This window comes from Anastrepha obliqua, chromosome 2, assembly GCF_027943255.1.
Source record: "Anastrepha obliqua isolate idAnaObli1 chromosome 2, idAnaObli1_1.0, whole genome shotgun sequence".
In the NCBI taxonomy this organism is placed as follows: Eukaryota; Metazoa; Arthropoda; class Insecta; order Diptera; family Tephritidae; genus Anastrepha; species Anastrepha obliqua.
The window spans coordinates 22,356,053-22,379,937 of NC_072893.1; the positions used below are offsets into that span (position 1 = coordinate 22,356,053).

General features: G+C 41.0%; 1 protein-coding gene across 1 annotated transcript in view; it reads right to left on the reverse strand.

Annotated features, from left to right (window-relative positions):
- Positions 1–23,885, reverse strand: part of LOC129237189 (uncharacterized) — a 72,917-nt gene that overhangs the window by 13,859 nt on the left and 35,173 nt on the right. Inside the window, exon 2 of the mRNA XM_054871700.1 lies at positions 10,824–11,289. Coding sequence (XP_054727675.1) covers positions 10,824–11,289 — 466 coding nt within the window. The remainder of the gene's footprint in view (positions 1–10,823; positions 11,290–23,885) is intronic.

Sequence of the window (23,885 nt, forward strand, 5' to 3'; positions counted from 1 at the left end):
CGTGTAAAAATGTCACTTTTGTATCGTACTTTGGTGATGTAAATCGACGTGGAGGGAGAGGGAAAATATATTTTAAGCGTTGTTCCTTTTAACTACAACAAAGTCACAATGTGATATGCAATGATATTTTAGATGCATATCGGCGACGCAGGCTTTGACTACCCAAACACATGCATACCTACGTGTGTATGTATGTGCTTGCTAACAGTGCCCGTTGCGTTTTGTTTTTTTGTTCCTTCTTTCTTGATTCCCCCTGCATGTCTGTGCACGTGCGCAAGGCTAAATGAAAATATGGAAACGCTTGAATGAATGAGTGATTGAGTGCACACGCATTTCTATGTTTGCCCCCTTCCGAAAAACATTAAAAAATTGAAAGAGAAAAAACAACAACAACAGCAGCCTGCTTTCCAAATCCATGCCCGAGCGGAACTCTGCTTGAAGAATTGATGACTGCCTGGGTTGGCAAGCAGTTAAGGCGTGGCAGGCAGAGTCCACTCCACTATTAGGGCAATTTCGGCAAATGATTTTCAGGGATTGGTTAGCTCGCGAGCCAAGAGTGGCGTTCGTTAAGCGCAGCAGCAGTTAACTTTTACACTTTTAGGGGTAACAAAAAACAAACAAAAAAGAAGAACAATGCTAAATTGCCAATGAAGGTATCTGCTATCGTACAATAAGTGTACCTAGCGCACACAATTCGACACACGGCACAGTGGCTTGCACAAGAGCGTGGACCTATAAATTTACTATAAAAGAGGAATTAATAGCAGCAATTCATAGTACTCGTGTTCGATAACAACAAATTTTGTGATAGTTATTTTTAATGTTTGCAAGTAAGCGTTCGTTAACGACAAAAATTATCCATCACTCAAAAATTGAGAGTGAAAAAGTGACAGTTCGTTGTAGTAGAGACGGACGTTCACTTTGTACTGGAGAAATTTTTGCCTGCAAAAATTGTCGATCTCGAAATCATATGATCTTAAGCAAGAATGATAGAAACACAATTACGCCAAAAGAGAGTCCGTGACGTCACATTTGTCTAGTTGTGCAGTATTGCCATCCCTTCGCTCTTAGCAATCAATTTAGATCTTTTTTTTAAATCCAAAATGCGAAAATTTTTGAGTTTGGTGTTTGTTTAATTATTAATTTGAAAGTGTTAGTTAAAAAAAATTTTATAATTAAAAAAATACTAAAAGAAGCCACTCTTGCATTTAAAGCTTATAAAATTTGTTGTATTGAAAGTGTAAATCTATTTTTTGCTCCTTTTGTGGTTATACAAGAAAATTGGATCTTCTTCTCTCAACGCTTCTTAGGTTAGGTTAGGATAAATGGCTGCCCTTGCGACGGGTCACTTCGAGTAATATTAAAAATACGTCCGTTGTGATGCCATACAGGGGCAGATACCCGTTGACTTCATGGTCCGGGAGCGAATGGATGCGTGGGACTCCAAGAAGAAACATGCCATTACTAGCTTCTCAGAATGGAGATGCCAAACCATGCTGCGGTGGCAAAGCCTATGGGACACTGACCCGTATGGAAGATGGACGGCGAAACTTATTTCATCAATTGACAAATGGATCCAAAGGAACTTCGGGGAAGTGAACTACTTCTTAACTCAGTTCCTCTCGGACTACGGATACTTCCGGAGATACCTATACCGCATGGGCAAGGTAACCGATTCCAAGTGCATATACTGCAAAGCGCTGAGCGATGACGCTGAACACACATTGTTTAGTTGTAATAGATGGCTCGCAGAAAGAAATGCTCTGAGGGAGCAGATTGGCGGCATCGCACCAAGCAACATAATCAGCAAAATGCTCGAATGCGAGGACAGCTGGAACGCGGTAAAAAAATACATCGAGAACGTACTACGGGAAAAAAGGATTGACCCAGACACAGTACAACAAAACGAAGCCGGACAGATAGAGACACAAGAAGGCGAGCTATAGCATGAAAGCTGGCTACAAATATGGTGAACCCAGACTTGGGTGAATAGAATTGGTCCTTTATGGATGCCGTTCTGAGCCCTATCGAAAGCAGTTCCGGAGAGGGTGTCTCCGCAGAAGGAGAGGAGGGATCGTTTTAGTAGCCACACCACACGACGCAGTAGATAAGGGTCGCTGTAAGTGCGAAGGCATTTTGAATCATACCTCGCCCACCAAAACAAAAAAGAAAATGCCATACAGAGGGAAAGGAGAAGGAAAGGAACCAGACAGGAGAAAAAAAGAAGAAAGATGAATTTCACCAGATGTGTAGTATTTGTACCCGCAATATCCGCAGGTGTAGCAGAAAAGTGAGAGCTCAGATGTCTAAATCATTGCCCGAGGAGAGCAGGGCAGCCGAGAAAAAGGAGCTGAGATCATTTCACCTCGTCCTCCAGGCAGCTTCTGCAGAATCGACTTCCCAAGTCTCACCGCATGGACGCCTAACGGGCAATGCGCGGTAAAGATACTTATCAAATTCGAGAGCTGCGGTTTTGTTAGCCTTAGAAGTTCCCTCGAGTGCCCTCGATCTTCCAGTGACCAGAAGGATCTCGCGACTTTGTACGTTTGCGTACTAGCCCAGCAGTCGCTTAATTGACGCGAGGTACATCTTACCAGGAGCAGATCATCTTACTAGGAGCAGACCTCAAGGGAATTTGAATCCTCTCGTTTTGCGATGAAACCGTCTAAGGGTCCCCTGTCTGGCCAACTCATCACCCCAACAGGTTCCCACTATGCTACTGTGACCGGGAACCCTAATGAATCTCATATCAGAGCGAAGTAAGGCATTCCCCGACTAATTTCGAACGCATAAACAGCGAGCCCAAGACCCTAATTGCCACTTGGCTGTCGGAGTAGATATTTACCTCCGGTTACTGTAATTACAGAAGCGAGTAGCCAACCCACAGCTTCCTTAATTGCGGCTACTTCTGCTTGGAAAACACCACGGTGGTGCGGAAGCCTAAATTGAAGCTTGATGAGGAGCTCCACGCAGAATACTCCCCACTCCCCACAGAATACTCCTCACACTCTTCCTTCCAAATTCAAGCCATCCGTAAACGTGTTTGGCATGCGCTGCCTCCAAATGTTAAACTCACTAAAAAATTCTTAAATTTTTTAAGTGAAACTTCTTAGGCGTCGATGGACGAGGGAGAATGGAGAGTAAAATTTCAAGGCCATGCAACGTTTTGGGCATTTTCGTTCCGCGAGAGAGAAAAAAGATATAACGTAGCGAAAAAGGAGACAGAGAGCTATACCTTATATATATCTTAGATACACTTTACGCTATTTTTCCTGAGAAATAACACTGCCTACTTTTTGGCGCTTGTTTGTTGGTGCAAACTTGTAGGAAATATATTTTTGGTGCCTACTTTTTGGCGTTATATTTCCTTGGTGCCTACTGTTTCTGGCGTTTTTTGGTCCCAATTTTTTGGCGTTTTTTTTTGGTGCCTACTTTTTGGCAATTATTTCCGTTTCTTGGCTAATGCTTGTGCGTACTATAAAGTGCTATCCATTCCTGCATCGGATTTATTGGTATTGCCTTGCGGTAATTTGTGCCGTTGCTGCGGTCCTGGAATCGCTGCGTTTGTGCGGGTGATAAACGCTCGGAGTAGTGCGCGTTGTTGCCACGGTTTGTATCCGGCGTTTACCTACACCGGTCGACCCTTCTCCGTTTTTGTAAATTTTTTCTATTTGTATTCTCTGCAAATATTGTGAATTTATTTAGGTATATATTCTTTCTCTCTCTCCCTCATTCTCTCTCGGGTCCCTCCCTCTTTCTTTGTCTGCCTTGAAAATTTCACTTTTGTTATGTGTACTACACTACATGCACTTTTGTTTTTTTTTTCTTAAATAGAGCATGTTTAATAAGCGAAAAAAAATTGATGTTCCTTCTTATGTAGACAAATAGAGATAATATGTGCACACTCTTTTGAAACGCACTGTACTTCGCTGACGATTCGTAAAGGTCGAAATGCAATGAAGCGTAACGTCGTAGCATGTGCCTCACCCTTACCGACTACAAGCAAACTTTTGCAAATGTATTTATGTTTGCTCTCCCTGCAGTAAATCGAACTACATAAATGAGAATTAGTGCAGGACTGGTCCATTTCGGAAGAGTAGGTAGGTGAAATGGTTGAAGTGTCTCTCTGGCACTTCCCAACTAGCACTAAAGCGCCGTTTTGATGCCATTATGAGACCTCCAACCTCCAACATATCTGCAGCCAGTTAGAGTTGTTGATATAATGGAGAAGATTGATGGGCAATAGTCCGCCCTAGGCTGTCGAAGAAAACAGCATCCAGTCACCATAATCACCTAGCTGCCAAACCCGGACATTTACAGAGAAAATGCTCAACAGTCTCCCTCTCTGAGAGGTCTCCACAGCTTCCGCAATGGGGATTGAATGGTAAACCCAGCTTTTCTGCTACAAGTTTGAAAATTTGATAACATGGAGGCCCCAGGACTATCTGCGTTCTGCGTCTATTGTATTGGGACAGTAAATATCTGTGGAATTTTTAAAATGCAATTCATCGGACTTTAGCAGCTGCTGCTTTTTCGTAAAAAAATTATGAACTTTCAGTAAAAATTTCGATATTTTTATTCATTTTCTTTTTTCAAACCCAGCTCCCTCAATAAGCCTAAGTTGGAGCTAGTTTGGGCGGAGTATATTAGCCTCTCTTTCAACCGCATCCGGCCGAGATATCTAATCCTTCTTCATTCGAGAAGAAGGTGCGTTGAAGTTTCCAGAGTTTGCAGTGTTTGCAGAGTTTGCAGTGACCTGTGATAACACCCATGAGTATTATCAGTTTGTCATTGGAGCCCTATCCAAGAGTTACCTGAATCTCTTTTGATTATACCTCCCAGTAAGGACATTGCCTGGCTTAGTTTGGGGTCAGCTTACGTGTAGTAGCCTTAGCTTTTCGCTTCTAAACTCCTCCTTAATGGTGTGTTGTTCCATGGTAAGGCAGGACTCGGGTTATTAATAATGAGACCGCTGGTTATCTAGCCAATGCATCCGCTACTTTGCTCCCAAGTATATCCCTACGTCCAGCGACCCATATGAGACGAATGCGATTGTGCATTCGTAGTAAAATTCGTTTCTCGATGTACTCAACGACTGAGCGAAAGTTAAGCGGCTTTAAATCTTTTTCGTCCTTTGTGTTTATGTCGAGACATCGAGAAACGAATTGAGGGCTTAACCTCAAAGGACGGCAATGATTTAAGAGCTCCCTAACTGTCGCTTAGAATGGCAATTTGCTCATTCCGAAGGTTGCTATCTAAGTTGGTAGCTTCGATGATGTTGGGTAAAAGTACTTATAGGTACAAACCGCTTAGTTTTTGGACTATATAGTCCAGCATCTATGCCTTCAGATGCCTTTTATCCATTTGTATACCAGTGCATTGTAAAATCTTAGAGTTGCCTTTCGAGTGTAGCCAAACTCCAGCTCACTTTATAATCCAGTTCGATCCTCAACTTCTTCTCAAATTTATAACCGTAGTGATATTATCCCTGGACAGCTGAGCAAGTGGGAGCTGCGTTCTCAACGATTTCCCGCTCTTGGTTCAGAAGATTTTTCCTTTACCGAAAACTTTCCTAGTCATATTAAACAGGGTGCGCTCGGCTGATTGCTCAATAAGTATGTGAAGCGGCGTCAGCTCGAGTATCACCTCGATCGCAGCTGTAGGACAGCGAATTCGACAAAGCGAATATTTTGCAAAGTGCGGAATGGCCTCAATAAAAAGCAAAGTTAAAATTTACCGAGAAATTCGCAAATGGGCAGCAAACCTCTTGCTTATAGTCGAAAATCGGACAAGGAAAATCGAAAGAAGACAAGGAAGAACTTGAGGAAGACTTCTCTATTCACCCAAAAACGAAGGCACATAAGTTTTGGCTGTTACTTTGAGAAAAGTTTGTTAAAATATTACGAACGCCCATAAGGTAAGAAAAGTGCTTAAAAATGGATCCAATGAAAATCCCTCCTGCACATAAATTTGAGGTAAACGGGTAAGGACTACAAAATTTGGTACCCTTATAAGATCTGTCATTTCGAATTCCAAAAATCAGATATCAGATTCGAAATCAGCGTCCTCAAATCCCTCCACGCACCAAGTTTCACATCAATTTGGTTACTTCTCGACATTTGTCCAGCAAATAGTAGTCGCCAGACCAAAATGCAATAATTGAAAAGTCCTGCCACGTGAGACGCGATAACTTAGCTTCTATTGAACCAAATGGTTGATGGATTGTAGGATCAAAAGGCCTACAGCTGGTGCTACTGGTTGCTGAGGTACGACGGCAGTTCGGGAGCTCTTGTGACAGACTTTGTATCTATTATTGGCTGTGAGCAATTGTTACGAAATTCCACTTTCACATTAACCTCTGTGCAATGGTGGCGCGCCTGAGAAGAAAACAGTGACGCTCAATATAGATTTTGAATTAGTTTAGGACCACTCCCTGAGTGGTTAGTGTAGAACTAGTCTCTTTATGAGGCAGCTCCGATTTCTAGTAAGAAAATGTATTGGCGACTCTACAGTTGTCCTCCGTACTCCTGCAAATCCCATGCCTTTTGTTAGACTTTACTGCTATGCGCAAATCATAAATCAATCAATTAGCAATCATCGATTTGTGTATTTAATAATCAAAGCGTAACAATGACGCTGCGCAAATCCATTCATGTCAATCAACTAAAATTAACTGCACCAAAATTTGTGTGGGTTTTCGGTTTTTTTTCTTTTTTTCTATTTATTTTTCACTTATTAATTCTTTTTTTTTTTTGCTTTATTGGTTTCCTATAGAAACGCGCAAGGTCAAATCGAGATAACCAGCATGGCGTTGGATGTGAGCACACACACATAAATGCAATATATGTAGTAGATATATATGCAGTTAGGCACGTAAGTAATATAAGTCAATGGCTGTTAAGCGAAAATTTCCCATTGCTAAATTTGCACCGCCAAAGGCAGCTCTCCTTGTACACCCAAAAATATGCAGCCTGAGTCAAACTGATGTTAAGCCTGTGTGCGTTTGTGTATTCAAGGAGTGCCAAAAAATCATCCATCATAATTTTGCCTGAAATAAATACTACTACTGAATCTTGAACTACTGACGCTTTCAATAACTTTTTTTTATTGCCTGCAGATAATTTCATCAATACAAATAAACTGTTTTCAGCTGCTCCTCGCACAAAGCTAATCCGTACAAAGTGAAGTCACTGGAGCAAAAACAGTATTTACAGGCATTTTGTTATTGCCAATTTGTGCTTTGAATGTCAAAATTTAAATCGGAATGTAAGCAAGCAAAAAACCAGGGGCATGTTTAGATCACACCAGTGCACGTACCGCTCGTCACTGAAACAAGCACATTTCGTATTATTGCATATGTGAACGAGTGCTGAACATAATCGCTTGATCAAACTGTCATTCGAACACCGACAGCTGCCCGTAAATGATCGAATTTAACCAAAGATGTAAGTAAATTGTAAAAATATATAATTAAATACGGTTTTTGCAATAAATTTATTGTAGGACGAATTTTAATAAACTCAACCCCACCCAAAAAGATGTCATGCCAGAGTATATATAATAAGTATAGCTTGCTTGGCAAAAAATAAACTGCCGAATACCGCAGAGGTGCGATAAATAGACTTTGGAAGGAGCTAACAACAAAATTAAATGCTATTGGGCCCCCAGTAAAAGACGCCAAAATGTCGAGGAAGGTGTGCATATAAATGGGATACAATATTTTAGAAAGTGAAAAGTTATTCTTGGTTTTATGGGTTTTGCTGTTCAGAAATATCGGACGATAAAAAAGCTTTCCTTCAACAAGGTACCCAAACAGCGGACAGGTGGAGGACCCTTTAGCGAAAGAGTAATTGCTGCCAGTGAATAGATGACAATCGAGGGAGCTGTACTTGAGGTTTGCGATAGAATGAGAGGCTGAGAGGGAACTAGAAATGCACCAACATTTGGAAGATCGTCAATTATGCAAACAGAAAACTATGCAAATGCCATCAGAAGCAGTGATTCCCGTAACGAGAAGGCAAACTCTTGTCATAGCTGCTTATCAGGCCCATCGACGTCAGCATACACTGCTGTTAGCACCAAAACTCCACCAAGCAGAACACCAAGGAAAAGAAGTGGGAATGAAGAGAAGCTAGCGTTACTCCAGCAATTTTAAAAACCATGTCTGAAGATGTCGAAAGATGTTTGAAATGGAACTGGTGCTAGTGCAGAGAGAATGCTGACAATAAAAGAGGAGAAGCATCGCATTCAATAGGCAACGCACAAAATTCATTTCGAAATAAAAATACTGCAATTAGATACCCTACGCGCCAACTTAAGGAAATTAGTACCTGTAAATTTGAGTTTTCTTGTAAGAACAAAGACGGCGATCTGGTGCATGCATCAGCTCCTGTGCAAAATGTGGTCGGATGAAAGCAAGCCTGCCAATAGGAATTTAAGTTTGCTCTGCCGAATCCACAAGAAGGATGATACTGCAATCTGTGCCAATTACCGCGGAATTAGTTTTCTAAATATCACCTATAAGGTTCTAGCTAGCGTATTGTGTGAAAGGCTGAAGCCCACCGCGCACCAACTGATTGGACCTTATCAGTGTGGTTTTAGACCTGGAAAGTCCAATATCGACCAGGTATTCACAATACACTAAGTCTTGGAAAACACCCATGAAGCGAGAATCGATACACACCATCTTTGTGTGGACTTCAAAGCTGCATTCGACAGTACGAAAAGGAGTTGCCTATATGCCGCGATGTCTGAATTTGGTACCCCGAAAAATTAATACGGCTATGCAAGTTGACGTTGTTCAAAACCAGCAGCGCCATCAGAATTGGGAAGGACCTCTCCGAGCCGTTTGATACCAAACGAGCTTTCCGACAGGGGGACTGGCTGTCGTGTGACTTCTTTAACCTGATGTTGGAGAGGATCGTACGAGCCGCAGAACTTAATCGCTCAGGCACAGTTTTTTATAAAATCATACAAGTGTTGGCGTATGCCGATGATATTGACATCATCGCCCTTAACAACCGCGCTGTTAGTTCTGCCTTCTCCAAACTGGATAAAAAAGCAAAGCGAATGTGACTGGTGGTGAACGAGGACAAATCAAAGTACCTCCTATCATCAAGAAAACAGTTGGCGAATTCGTATGTCGGCACCCACGTCACTGTTGACAGTTATGATTTCCAGGTTGTAAGAAACTTCGTTTATCTAAGAACCAACCTTAATACCGTCAATAATGTCAGCCTTCAAATCCAACGAATAATCTCTCTTGCAAACAAGTGCTACTTTGGACTAAGAAGGTAACTGAGTAGTAAAGTCCTCTCTCGACGAACAAAACTAAGATTCTATAAGGCTCTCATTATGCCCATCCTAACACAGGACCGATGAGGCGTCACTTGGAGTGTTTGAGAGAAAGATTCTGTGAACGATTTTTGGACCTTTGCACGTTGGTGACGACCAGTATCGCAGACAATGGAACGATGAGCTGTATGGGCTTTACGACGACATAAACATAGTGCAGGGAATAAAGATCCAAAGGTTTCGTTGGCTGGGTCTTCTCGTCTGAATGGATATAAACGGTCCGGCTGTGATATCAATCAATAGTTTCTCAAATTTTTACCAAGCGCATGCGTCTTATGTGACTATTTACAGATATTGGCAATGTTTTGCTTAATTTTTTTTTTCCTTGTGTACTCCTCTCGGGAGCATAGGGCCTCGACAAGACTCTTCCGTCTTACACGGTTCTGTGCTGTTGTTTTTGCACCGTCCTATGTCGGCATCTGCTAATTCGCGCAGCATAGACCCTCTTCAAGTGTTTTTGGTCGACCGCGACATCTGCACCCTTGCGTGTTCCAGTCCAGTGCCATCCTCGTGATGTTGCCTGGTGGTTTTCTCAGTGTGCGATCTATCCAACGCCACTCTCTACGTTTGATTTGCCTAAGAATGGGTTCCTCGTTCGTTAATCTACACAGTGCGTCGTTGCTGATGATTGTTTAATTTTCTATTATTTTGCTTAGGTGAAATTTCCGCTGCGAAACATTCAATCAAGTGCGAAAGGAGCAGACAAATTCGGTTATCACAGCACGCAACCAACGGGCAAAATAAAATCTCAATTAAAATATTCAAACTGTATGCAGTTGACCTGCAATCACGTCACAAAAACAAAAAATAATAATCAAAATAAATTATTCTCCCCATAACGGAATGCCATTCTAGTCGAATCACACATTCATTTACTACCGGCACTGCGCTTCTTTATGAGTGAAAACAAAAAAAATCAACAAACCACATAATTTTCGATTAATTAAAATACCAACCAACTGGTGCATTCACCTCCGCCAGTCGACGGTTGACAGCAGGCGGTCTGCATTTCGCAGTCGTAGGAAGTGCAGCCGCCCGTGCGCACAACTGCAGGTGTGGGCGAATCAACAGACGCAGTTAACGCAGACTAATCACAAACCATTCGCTGCGACTCTATGCTGCTGATCTCAACCCCGCTGACACAGCCGAGCGCCGCATAGCCCACCAGCACTGCAACGTAAATTGCCAACAGAGTCGGCTGCGAGTAGTCAGACTAATTGCATTGTCACTGTAGGTTTCTAATTTAACCGCATACCTACTTCCATTACACGACCCCAAACCCTCCCCCCACGCTCTTTGCCCAGCACTCAACTGGTGCCCTGGTGCTCGTGTGCATAACATCCGGCGATTTTCGACGACAGAGACACGTTTCAATTTACAGGTGTTTGTGCGCCCACAACAACAGCAACAAAGGCAAATGCGAAAAACGATAAGCAAATACGAGCACAAAGTGGTTAGATGGTATTTACCTGTATCCTGGAGTTGCTTGGCCGCACACTCGGCGCATTCGGCGCACTCAGTGCAAACGCCTAACGAGTCATCGTCGGGTGAATGCTGCTGTTGTTGTTGCTGCTGCTGCTGCTGCTGCTGTAATTGTTGGTGGTGTTGTTGCGCCTGATGCGCTACTTGCTGCTGTTGCTGCTGCTGTTGTTGTTGGTGTTGCTGATGCTGCTGCTGTTGGTGCTGGCTAAGTGCTGCACTTCCCACTGGTGGCGGCGGCGGCGGAATTTGATTATTATTGCGTGCAGCCAGCATAGCGGCCCGCTGCTGCTGCAACCTCTGTATGACCTGCAGCTGTTGGATGTGTTGGGCGCCGAAGATGTGACCGCTTAGCGCGCCGCCGAGGGTATTCTTTAAGCCATTGTCCTTGTAACCATCAGGAGGACTCAGAGCAGCCTCATCGACAAATTCTATGGGTGGCGCGAATTTGGGACTCTGCGAAAAAGAAAGAAAGAAAAAAAATTCAGGATGAGAATGTGTGTGTGTGTGTTAGGGGAGCGAAAAGGGGATTCATTTGAGAAGGATATTTATCAATGCTTGCTACATGCATACATACATACACACATGTATGCACACATATGTAAGTACTCGCTGAGCGGTAGAGATTTAGTTAATAATTGGCGTATATGTTTTAGGCAGTTATCTGCATACACATACAGATGTACGCATACATACAGCCATGGGCAGTAAGTTAAGTTTTTAGTACGAACTCTGCTTTGATCAAATAAATTTGTTTACATTTAAATAACATTTATGCGAGGAATTTACCGTTTTTTTTCGATGAAATTTTGTGCGTTCTATTTTATTTATGCTTATTGCTGTTTTGAAGTGGACACAAAAATAGCACATTTCAACTTGTGCAGCGGAGAGTAAAATTTTTACATTGTTTCAGCGACTTTTAGTATAATTTTTTGTTTCTTAAATAAAATTTTAAAGTAATTACTAAAAATGGGACGTGGAAAACATTGCAGGCCGGAGAAAAGATCTCTTATATACCGGAAAAACTATAAAGAAATAGCTAAAATGATGATGTGCTCTCGGAAAATGGTTTATAATGATCTTAATTTAGTTAAGAAAGATTCATCCTATCTAAGCAAAAAAAAACGCAAAGAAAACCAAAGCCGCAAAAAACTGATGTTAAAGTGGATAGAGCTATAATACGCAAGAGCAAAGCAGATTCTTTTAAGTCGGCACGGCAAATAATGCTTGAAATAAACCAAGAATCTGGTCTACAGGGGCACAGAAAGCTTGTAGGAAGGCGACTTAACGAAGCCCAGCTGTTTGGCCGCATAAGCAGAAAAAAACCACTCCTCTCAAAAAGACATATCAAACACCGACTTGCCTTTGCAAAAGCCCACAAAGTCGAATCTATTCAGTTTTGGAAAAACGTACTTTGGACCGACGAAACCAAAATAAATAGGATGGCACCAGATGGGAAAACTGTTGTACGTCGTCCAAAAAATCAAGCTCTAAATCCTAGTTTCACAAAAAAAACCCATTAAACATGGCAGCGGAAGCGTCATGGACGCTTTTTCCTGGCGTGATGTTGGGCCGATTGTTCGCCTGGTTGGTAAAATGGATAGATTTCAGTATCTGGATATACTCCAGAATAAAATGGGGCCATTCCTGTTTGCGTTTATGCCATTAAATTGAACATTTATGCAGGGCAATGATCCAAAGCATGGCGGCCGCCGTAGCCGAATGGGTTGGTGCGTGATTACCATTCGGAATTCACAGATAGAACGTTGGTTCGAATCTCGGTGAAACCAAAATTAAGAAAACATTTTTCTAATAACGGTCGCCCCTCGGCAGCCAATGGCAAACCTCCGAGTGTATTTCTGCCATGAAAAAGCTCCTCATAAAAATATCTGCCATTCGGAGTCGGCTTGAAACTGTATGTCCCTCCATTTGTGGAACAACATCAAGACGCACACCACAAATAGGAGGAGGAGTTCGGCCAAACACCCAAAAAGGGTGTACGCGCCAATTATATATACATATATATATATAATGATCCAAAGCATACCGCAAAGACAGTGAAGCAATGGTTCAGAAGAGAAAAAATAATGTTCTGAATTGGCCGGCGCAGAGCGCTGATCTCAATCCAATAGAAAATTTGTGGAATGACGTTAAGGTCAAAATCGCTAACAAAAGTTTTTAAAATTTTGATGACTTGTGGGTCGCAGTTGAGGAGGTTTGGTACGCGATTCCAAAGGAAAGATGCCACAAGCTTGTAGAAAGCATGACGCGACGGCTTGAGGAAGCAATCTGAAACGATGGATATAATATAGTACAAAATACAAATCTGGTAACACAATATTATTACTTAACTATCTGATTTGTTTACTATTTTTGCTTTAGAATTTTTTAGGATGTGCTACTTATGTGTCCAGGAGGTTTCGTGAATTATCAACGTTCTCGTAAATTAAATCAGAACTGAAATTATATTTGAGCATTTTTTTGTTTTAAAGTAGAAGTAAATAAGTTTTGTAGCATACTTATATTTTTTAATTTATTAATGTATTTATTTCTATATGGCAATACCTTCAAATTGTTAAGATTTAATTTAAAGTTTTCTTATATGGCAATGCCCTAAAATTGTAATGACCAGATGATGTCTAGATGTCTTTTTTCAAACTCTAAATTTGAATTTTCTAATAGGATTGATTTTGCCTATAAAAAGCCTGCGCGCTTTTGGAAAGGACACACATTCCGTTTGGTAATCGGCGGTGAGCAGAGCTTAGGTGCTTGCCAATAACTACCTTTGTAGTGTGGACAGCGTTGGCTGGCCGCTGCAAAACAGGTATTGCTCTTGCTCGTGCAACTTAGCTTACTAAACGGTTTTGTTTTCCGGAGTTTTTATTACAATTAAAAATACCAGAGATATATTTTACGAAAAGAGAAACGCAACGTTATAAGTTTTAAATAATAAAAGAAATACAACGTTACAGTTTTTTATTTTTTATGTTGTTTTTTCCCCAATAAAATATAATAATTTAAAAACATATTCAACTCTTTGCTTTCAAAGTCTAAATGTGCTATTTATATGACCATGGCTGTAAATATGTTGTAAATTAAATTGAATAAATGAGGCTAATTGACGTTTGTTTGAAATTATCGAAACGAAAAAAAGTTCTAAGTTTTTTGCAGTTATGCTATTCAGAATTATTAACGTATTTAAAATAATAAAAAACCATTCATATTTTTTTATAATAAAAAAGCATTAGAATTTTGTATAATGAAAAAGGATTGTAATTTTTTATAATCAAAAATATTAAAATTTTATTATTTTGTGAGTAAAACTTGTCTATCAAATAAATGCAAAATTTTCCTATTTCAATGTTTATCTTTAAAAAAATTCATCCTTACATTTTAGTTTTTTTGTTAGCCATTTGAAATGAGCCATTTTACATGAAGCTCGTGTAAATGAATCGAAACTTAATTACATTAAGAATAACATGTTTTTTATGGAAAATATGATAAAGTAAAAAAAAAACAGATCAACATTAAATTAATACTTTAATTTTATATTTTGTTTCATTTTTACTAAAGAAGCGCCATAAAGCGATGATATTCACTAGCTTAATAAGCTGGTTGTAGATTAAACAAAATTTAATCGCTCTGTGCATACATTTTTTATGAAAAACATGACCATTTCAAAAATAAAAATCATCTTTTAATTTTAATATTTTTTTGGCTCAGAAATTTTAAATACAGGGTGAACGATATGAAGTGTTACCAACTTCACACTGCTTGTATCTGTAAAACAGCTCATGACATCAACGTCAAAATTGTTCTAATTACAGTTCAATATACTCGTATTGTTTATAAGCCTTCAAAAGCATTTGCGTCTCAGTTTTGTTGAATGTTTTTTCTGTGATGGAATTCAAACATAATAGTGTGATTGCGTTATACTTGGCTGGAAAATCACAACCAGTCATTGTTCGTGAGCTCAGTCACCTCAAAGCGAATAAAATGTTTGTGTATCGCACTATAAAACGTTACAATGATACTGGTAGCATTGCAAAACGCTATGGAGGTGGACCAAAAAAAACCGCAACAACGCCAGAAATGGTTCGGAAAGCGAAGACTCAACTAGAACGAAATCCACGCCGAAGTGGAAGAAAAATCGCCTAAGAACTGAAAATATCGCAAGACAGCATTCGACGCATATTGAAAAATGAGCTCAAGGTCAAGGCTTACAAGTTCCAAAAAGCACACGACGCCCAGAAAAAGATGGCTCGAAGACGTGGAAGTTGAACTTGAAAAGCGAAACGGGTGGTGGTGGAAGGAGGTAGCCTTAGAAAGAGACAGGCAGCAAGGTTGGGCATGAAACAATGGTTCACTAAGGGCTGTGATGCTAAGAAGAAGAATTCAAGAAGATGATGAATAACAAATTCTTACAGACTACTAACATAAAGGCTGCAGTTCCCACTTACCCAGCTACCCAGATGTGATATAATTAAGGTGATCAAATTCGAAAAGAAGTTTAGAATTGAACTGGACGACAAGTTAAACTGCAGTAGATCACCTGTTTGAAAAGAAACTCCAAGAGTGTACCCTACACTGGTACACAGATGACTCCAAGAGGCCAGAAGGCAAAGACGCCGGAATATATGAGCCCAGAACCAAGCGTTCTATGCCGATGGGTAGTTTCCAAGCATCTTCGGAGCGTAGATGTGTGACATCTGTCTATGTGCAGACAAAAATTTCCGGAATGAACGAATCGCCATTCTGAGCGACAGTCAGACGGCACCTTACTAAAAGCGTACAACCAAAAGAGGTTCAAAAGCTCATAACCCTTCTCAAGGATAAACCGAGAAGGGAGGTAGGTAGGTAGGGTGGTAGACCTTTAGTAGGCCCATTGTAATACCACTTGAGCTTATCTTTACCCTAGAGTTTCCTTTTCAAACCTCTTCTTCTGTATTAAGACAGCTTCTACAGGAATCAAAGTACGGGAGTCCAGTTAATACCTCTATCATTTTTCTTATAGCTTCTCTGTTAAATCTTAACAAGCTTTTTGATCGACCGCTGTTCCATTTCCGCCTGAAAATGCTCAAGGGCATTCTCACAGGCCACTGCAGACTGCGAAATCACCTGCACATTATCGAGATTTGGTCTACGGACTCTTGTCATTTCTGCAACCAATCTCAGCCATATCTTAGTAAACAAGTCATTGAAAAAAAACGGTTTTTACACACTTTATTGTGTGTTTGGCTGAGCTCGTCCTCCTATTTGGGACGTGCGCCTTGATGCTTTCCCCACTAATGGAGAAACCTACATTTTTTTGCCACCTACGAGCGGCAAATGGCTTTTTTCATTATAGCATCCCTCGGCGTTTTGTCGGCTATGTCAGTCCAACGCTTTGCCGCAACGGACATAACGGACTCATTCTGGCGAAGCTATCACGCGGAGCCATGTAAAAATTATTATTTTCTGTAATATGCAGTCCGATTCACTTGATTAGAAGCAATAACTTTTGTGGAAAAAATGGTTTCTAAAGCAACCCGTATTTTACCCAGTAATCCAAAGTTTTCTGATAAATCAACTGAAGGCTGTACTTTGCTCGAATATAAACCTGCATCAAAATTTTATTCCATCTAACGGTATTTCGGAGCAGTAAAACTTCAGCAGCGGTAATATTGTACTTGATTTAGTGGTTCACTTGAATAGAGGCGATCAGTTTGGGTTGTTTTTTAAGTAATGGTCTATCGATAAGTTCGTGCGGTTTTACAACAGATGGCGTAACTTGATTATTATTCCATCGATCCACATTTCCAAACATTCATTGGAGAGCTACTGTCGTAAGGCACAAACGTCAGTATAAGTTTTTTATTTGAAGCGTAAACAACAATATTTTTACCACACTTGAAAATGTCGAGTTTCGTGCCAAATAATGTGTTTTTGCGGGGAATTCTTCTTCATTATTTTAATATGAAGAAAAAAGCAGCCGAAAGTCATCGTATCTTGGTGGAAGTTTATGGTGAGCATGCTCTAGCTGAGTGAACGTGCCAGAAGTGGTTTGCACGCTTTAAAAGTGGTGATTTTGGCTTGGAAGACGAAGAACGCGAGGGTGCGCCGCCAAAGTTCATGGATACCGAATTGGAGGAATTGCTCGATCAAGATCCGGCTCAAACGCAAGAAGAGGTTGCAAAAACTTTGGGAGTTGATCAATCAACCATTTCCAAACGTTTAAAAGCCATGGGAATGATCCGAAAGGTAGGCCATTGGGTGCCGTATGAATTGAAGCCAAGAGACGTTGAACGCCGTTTTATGGCATGCGAACAACTGCTTCAACGGCACAAAAGAAAGGGTTTTTTGCATCGAATTGTGACTGGCGATGAAAAGTGGGTCCATTACGACAATCCAAAACGTCGGGCAACGTATGGATACCCTGGCCATGCTTCAACATCGACGTCGGCGCAGAATATTCATGGCCTGAAGGTTATGCTGTGTATCTGGTGGGACCAGCTGGGTGTTGTGTATTATGAGCTACTGAAACCGAATGAAACGATTACGGGGGATGTCTACCGACGACAATTGATGCGTTTGAGCCGAGCACTGCGAGAAAAACGGCCGCAATACGCCGATAGACACGACAAAGTTATTTTGCAACATGACAATGCTCGGCCACATGTTGCACAAGTGGTCAAAACATACTTAGAAACGCTCAAATGGGATGTCCTACCCCACCCGCTGTATAGTCCAGACCTTGCGCCATCCGATTACTATCTCTTCCGATCGATGCAACATGGCCTGGCTGACCAGCACTTCCGTAATTACGATGAAGTCAAAAAATGGATCGATTCGTGGATTGCGGCAAAACCGACCGAATTTTTCACAAAGGGAATCCGTGAATTGCCAGAAAGATGGGAAAAAGTAGTAGTAAGCGATGGACAATACTTTGAATATTAAATTTGTAACCATTTTACGTCAATAAAGTTTCAAATTTCGAAAAAAACCGCACGAACTTAAACATAGTCCATTATTAATTTTGTTTGGTTGAAAGCTTCTTAATTCTAGTGAAATGGGATAGCAGAAAGGTTTAACAAATCGCGAAAAAGAGCAAATCGGTACCTTGACCTCAGAAGGGCTTTCAAATTGCCAAATTGCCAAAAAGTTAGGACGAAGTTCAAATGTTCTGGATCTTTACGTGAAAGATGGTGCCTCCTATGGTAAAAACTACAAAAGCAAAACTGCAATGGCTTTAACACTGACGAAAACCAGCAAAATCCTTAGGATTGCATCAAACTCCGTCCTGCCAGCAGCAAAAATTAAAGAAATGGCAGATACTGCAGCCAGCAAATCCACCGTTCGAAGGGCTATTCTAAAAACCCCACATTTGAAGCATAAAAACGTACAAAAAAAAACATTTTTGAATAAATTTCTCAAACAACGCCAAATAACAATTCCGGTGAATGGGAAAAGGTAGTATTTAGTGACGAAACGAAGTTCAATCCGAATGGGTCGGATGGATAAAATTTGTATTTCTATGACTTAGAAAGGAGGAAAGGTGCTTAAGTCGACATCGCGACAAAATTTGTCACAGAATTCATGGTAAGACTAAGCATAAAATCGATTGGATGCTTCAAAACCTCTTTGTACAGTAACCTCTTAACCTTAATGGACTAACTCCATTTTATTCAAAGTTGTTTTTAATTTTTTGTTTTACCTTCCAAGTATGATTATTATATTTTGCAGATTCGATGGAGTAGCTGTCACCCGTTAAACTTAGGCCTGAGTAGTCCTATTGTGATACCATTGACCTCCTGAGTGTTCTCTGAACCAACCTGTGGATTTAATGAATTTTGTTAATTTGGAAACCCTACTTAAGAGATCTCTTCAACCTGTCAAAAAAAGCGAATCTGAGCGTGAAGAGCATTTTTCTGTATAGAGCAATGAATGAACACACTTCCTCTTCTTCCATACCTTGACAGCTTCGCCAAAAGTCATAGTTATAGTGTAAGGTTCAAATGTTAATTTGGGTATGAGTCGAAGTTTTCAGCGCGTTAGGTTTTTGAGAAAAGTCGAGGGAAATCACTCAGAAACCCATTTTTATGGGCTTCTACCCCCTTTTTTCTTGAAGCCTTATCGTAATGAGCACCTTTTAACCACCAAGCGGTGTGCACCGCTTAAAAACACAATGAAAACCAGTTTCTCCTTGACTATCCACCCTCTTTCCAGAGCTCTAAATACAATAGGCTTTTTAACCTGGGTGGTTAAGGAGCCACCAAATCTCTTGGTGCTCGACATATTCAAATTTCAATTTCAATTTCAGTCTCATAAAAAAAAACCATGCGGATCTGTGTAATTCATTTTCTTTATGGCCCTGATAACAATTACTTCACTCATATTTTTTCGAGAAACGCTTCTAGATAGGGATAATAGACTAGAAGAAGGATAATAAAGACTAGAAAGACCTTAAGGGGTTAGGGGTAGTCAGAATTTTCAAAAAATCGATTTTTTTTTGCATTTTCTTAAAGTATAATGTTTTAAAAATATTGTGTAAAAATTTGAAGTGAATCCGACAAATACTTTTCAAGTTATTCAACAATTAACAAAGGGCGCTCGGCCGCTCCGGAGCCGATAGCAAAACTTTAAATGCGTTTTTCTCAAAATGTTTTTCAAACTGGTGAACACTGTAACTTAAAAACCGCTACGTAGATTTCAATAAAATTTATACAGCTTTTGAAAAACATAAAAAACTTGTGCCTGATCGAAGGATTTTTTTTTTTCAAAAATTTCGATTTTTTTTAACAATTAACTGTTGGTTTTTTTTTCTAAAATCTGGAAAAAATTTTCTGAGGCCGCCATTTTGTTCATTTTGAAAAAAAAAAGCTTCGATCAGGCACAAGATTATCTATTAATAAAACTAATTATTCTTGTCCGATTGGTTTTAGATGAATCTGCAAGGACTTGTGATGTTCACCGCAAGGGACTTCTGGAGAAACGGGCTTCACACAAACAGCGATAACTTTTGCAATTATTAATTTTTTTTTTTGAAATTTTGGTGAAGTCAAGTTAAAACATGATGTTTTTATGCTATGTTTTTATTTTTGTTAAATAAATTAATTAAGTAGCAAAAAAAAATTCGTGAAAATGATCATTTTTTCGGGCATCTGACTACCCCTAACCCCTTAAGATGGCTTGAAAACCGAAACTTGACAATTTTTAGGCAATTTTAGCCTTCACCGTGGAGAGTATTTAGAATGGTAACAGGGGATCTAACAGCGGTTCGTTTACGATAAAGCTGAAATTATGTTGGTGATATACGAAAATAATCGAAGCAGCTTTCGTTCATATTACCGCCTGAACAGCGACTGATTGCGCTAGTGCGTCAATATGTGTCAAATGAGCGGGCAAAACGCTGCTGCCGAGTACCTGAAGACGTGGCAGTCGAAATTAGGATAGGTTAAATTGAAGGCGACCGCCGTAGCTGAATGGGTTGGTGCGTGACTACCATTCGGAAATCAGAAAGAACGTAGATTCAAATTTCGGTGAAACACCAAAATAACGAAAACGTTTTTTCCAGTAGCGGTCGCCCCTCGGCAGGCAATGGCAAGTCTCCGAGTGTATTTCTGCCATGAAAAAGCTCCACATAAAAAAAAAATATCTGCCGTTCGGAGTCGGCTTGAAATTGTAGGTCCCTCCATATGTGGAACAACATCAAGACGCACACCACAAATAGGAGGAGGAGCTCGGCCAAAGACCTTGTGGGACACACTCAGGCTCCTAGTCCATTGTGATGCCGCGTGGGGAACTTGTCCTTATCTCTCCTAAAATCAGTGAGTACTTTTAAAAATTCAGAAGATTCCTGATTTTCGTTAAGCCCCGGGACACTTGCGACGTGTATGAAGAAAGTGTCATAGTCAAGTCAACAGCACGGAAATGGTTTGCAAAGTTCAAGAATGGCGACTTTGACGTCGATGACACGTCCGCAGTGTAAGACCTTCTGAATTCGATGAAGAACCTCTCAAATCACTTTCACTTTCGAAGAAGAAGAGTGGCCAAACCAGTTGTGAATTGGAGGACAAAATTAACTGCGATCATAAAACGATTCTCAATCACCTACATTCAATGGGATTTACCGAAAAATTGTGAGACTGGGTGTCTCACGAACTCAACGAAAAAAATAAAGAAATTCGCCTTCAAATTGCTTCACAGCATCTCGCCGGCCATCGCGAGTCAAAACAACGTGGTCATAAACAGCGCTTTTTGTACCGAGTCGTCTCGGGAGAGGAGAAATGGTGCCTATACATCAATAAGAAGCAAAGAAAGGAGTAGGTGATTGCAGGAGATACGCCAAAGACGAGAATCAAACAGGTTCTTCGTCCAAAGAAGATCATGATAAATGTTTGATGGGACTGGAGGGACATGGTGCACTGGGTGATGCTCGAAAAGAATACCACGGTCAACAAAGAGCTCTCCATTGTCCAGCTACAACGCGTAAATGAGGCCGTTCGACTGAAAAGACTTGATCGACATGGTTAAACCATACTCCTTAGCTACAACGCCAGGTCCCATGTTGCACAAGTCGTCAAAGCCGCACTACAAGAGCTGGAATGGTGGGTCTTTCAGCATCCGCCGTATTCTCCGGACCTTGCACTGACCGATTACCATCTTTTCCTCTCACTGTCAAACCATATGAAGGGCGTTACCTTCGATAACAAAAAGGTCCTTAAGAATTGACTCAAAAACTTCTCTGACACCAGACCAGGCGATTTTTGGCGGAATGGTATCAACAAATTGGTCGAGAAGGCGGGAAGAGGTTATAAACAGCAACGGGAAATATATAATTGATTAACTTATTGATATAATTATTGTTTTTTGTTTGAATAATAGATTTCAGTAAAAACGCTACGAACTTATTCCCCTACCCAATATTCAGAAACATTTGGCGGTACTTTTCTAATTTTAATACTACAAAGTAACAGAAGCATTTTGATCAAAATGAGATAATATGTAGAAACAAAAAACTACCTTCGAAATCAATCAAGCGCCAAATAATGTTCACGAACATGCAAACTTTTCTGTACATTGGCGCTCCATGAGGGAACTTGAGAACTTCAGAAGCTTTAAGGCCTCTTCTGTCCCCCTATTACGCCCTTGATGTGTGTGGGTTTCCTGCTTTGGTTGGTGTAAGTTTGAGCGATGGTTGTTGGGCTGCTGCGACCGGAAAATTAGGATTTCCTGTCAGGCAATTATAGTCGTATGAATTTTTGATGTCCTTCGCTGTTAGTTCGGTTCGTGGTGGCCAATGCAGCGAGTTGGCGGCACATCGCAGCGCTATGTCACAACGACGCAGCAGCGCAATCACAACGACGACAACAATAGCAGCAACAACGACAACGTCGACGATGGCGACGACGACGACGGTAATGTAACACAACGCGCGTTGAAGTCATTGTACGACATTTTGTTCAACAAGCGCGTGGCAACAAATGCCACTCTGAAGCGCGGGAAGAGCAGAAGAGCGATGTGCAAAACTATTGTAGAAGACACAGAGGCATGGGTGACATTAATACGAATCTTACACGTCTTGTGCAATGGCTAAAACGTGTTGGTCCAAACTTAGTTTTTGCGCTTGCGAGTTTGCCTTCCCTTTTATTGTTGTCCGAATGTATGCATGCATGGGTACATGAAAGGGGCTGGTAATGGAAGAAGGCTTTAACGCTGCTTGCTTTGAATTGTAGTGAAATCAGTTACTCTGCCTTGCATCTCTTTTGTCATTAAATATTTAATTTATTTGCAGTTACTTGACGTGAATGATGGTGATGTTCTTAATAAATGCACCACTTACATGCTCGTACATGTTTTCATATAGATACATTTATATGTATGCAGGTACTTCCACCATTCCACAGAAGTGGCGAAGCTGTCGATTCAATAATATTATCAAGAAGGCTTAAGAAGCTGACTTTGGCCCTTTTGTTTATTCAATCGCAGCTATTTTAGCACAAGCAGGAAATACAACGATGAAATTTGATGGGAGGGCACCACATTCTGGTGGGAAGGCACCTACGTACGTTGTGATACTAAATAGGGATGGGTTGGCTTGGGTTTTCAAAATTATGCCTCCCTAAAACTTGCATGCTTATGGGCGGCGCGAAGCCTGCCAACCTTTTTTATAGAAATAAATAAATAATTGGCCCTCGGGTCAATGTCGGTGCATTCGAAACTGGTCAGGGAATGCCTTGCCTCATTTTCGACTGCGTCCGAATTCTTTGCCTCAAGGCTCATCTGGGTTCCTGGTCACAGCGACATTGCGGGGAAACTGTGAGGCGGATGAGCTGGCCAGACAAGGGACATGTGAGGTGATTTCCCGCGAAGGGAGAGAATTGGGATCCCCCTGACTACCTGCAGTCTGCTCCTGGAAAGATGGGCATCGCGCCAACTCAGCAAACGCTGGACAATTACACAAACTTGTAAGATCGCGAAATTTTCCTGGCCACCTGTGGATCGGGGTCGCTCGGGCGAGCTTCTGAGGTTGACAAAATCTCAGCTCTTGAACTTCGTGGATGTTCTCACAGGACACTATTCGCGAGGTGTGCATGCTATGAGACTTGGAATTACCTCGAGTTCTTTTTGCGTCGTTGTATGGAGGATGAGGTGGAATCATCTCAGCACATTCTCCTTAGTTGCCCTGCTCTGGTGGGGTTAAGATCTAAGCATCTTGGCTCTTACTTACTTCTTGGCTACGCCTGCTGATATATCTGGCGTTGACATTAAAAATTTGATGAATTTCATCAGCAGCACAAAGCGATTGACACAAACGCGACTGTGCTGCGTTCATAATCCACACACTTTAAACCCATCCTCCTAACCATCCCACCACCACCGCTCTCGGCCCTCTCCTTTCATCCCATCGGTTTTCTCTTTCACCTTAGCTCCTTCATAATAGTATCACAAAGAGCGAATCTGTGTGCCCATTCCTTGGGCAACCATTCCAATCTAACCTAATCTAACCTTGATGTTGCTCCGGCAATGAAGCGACCTACAGTACTAAGCCGACTCCGAACGGCAAATGGTTT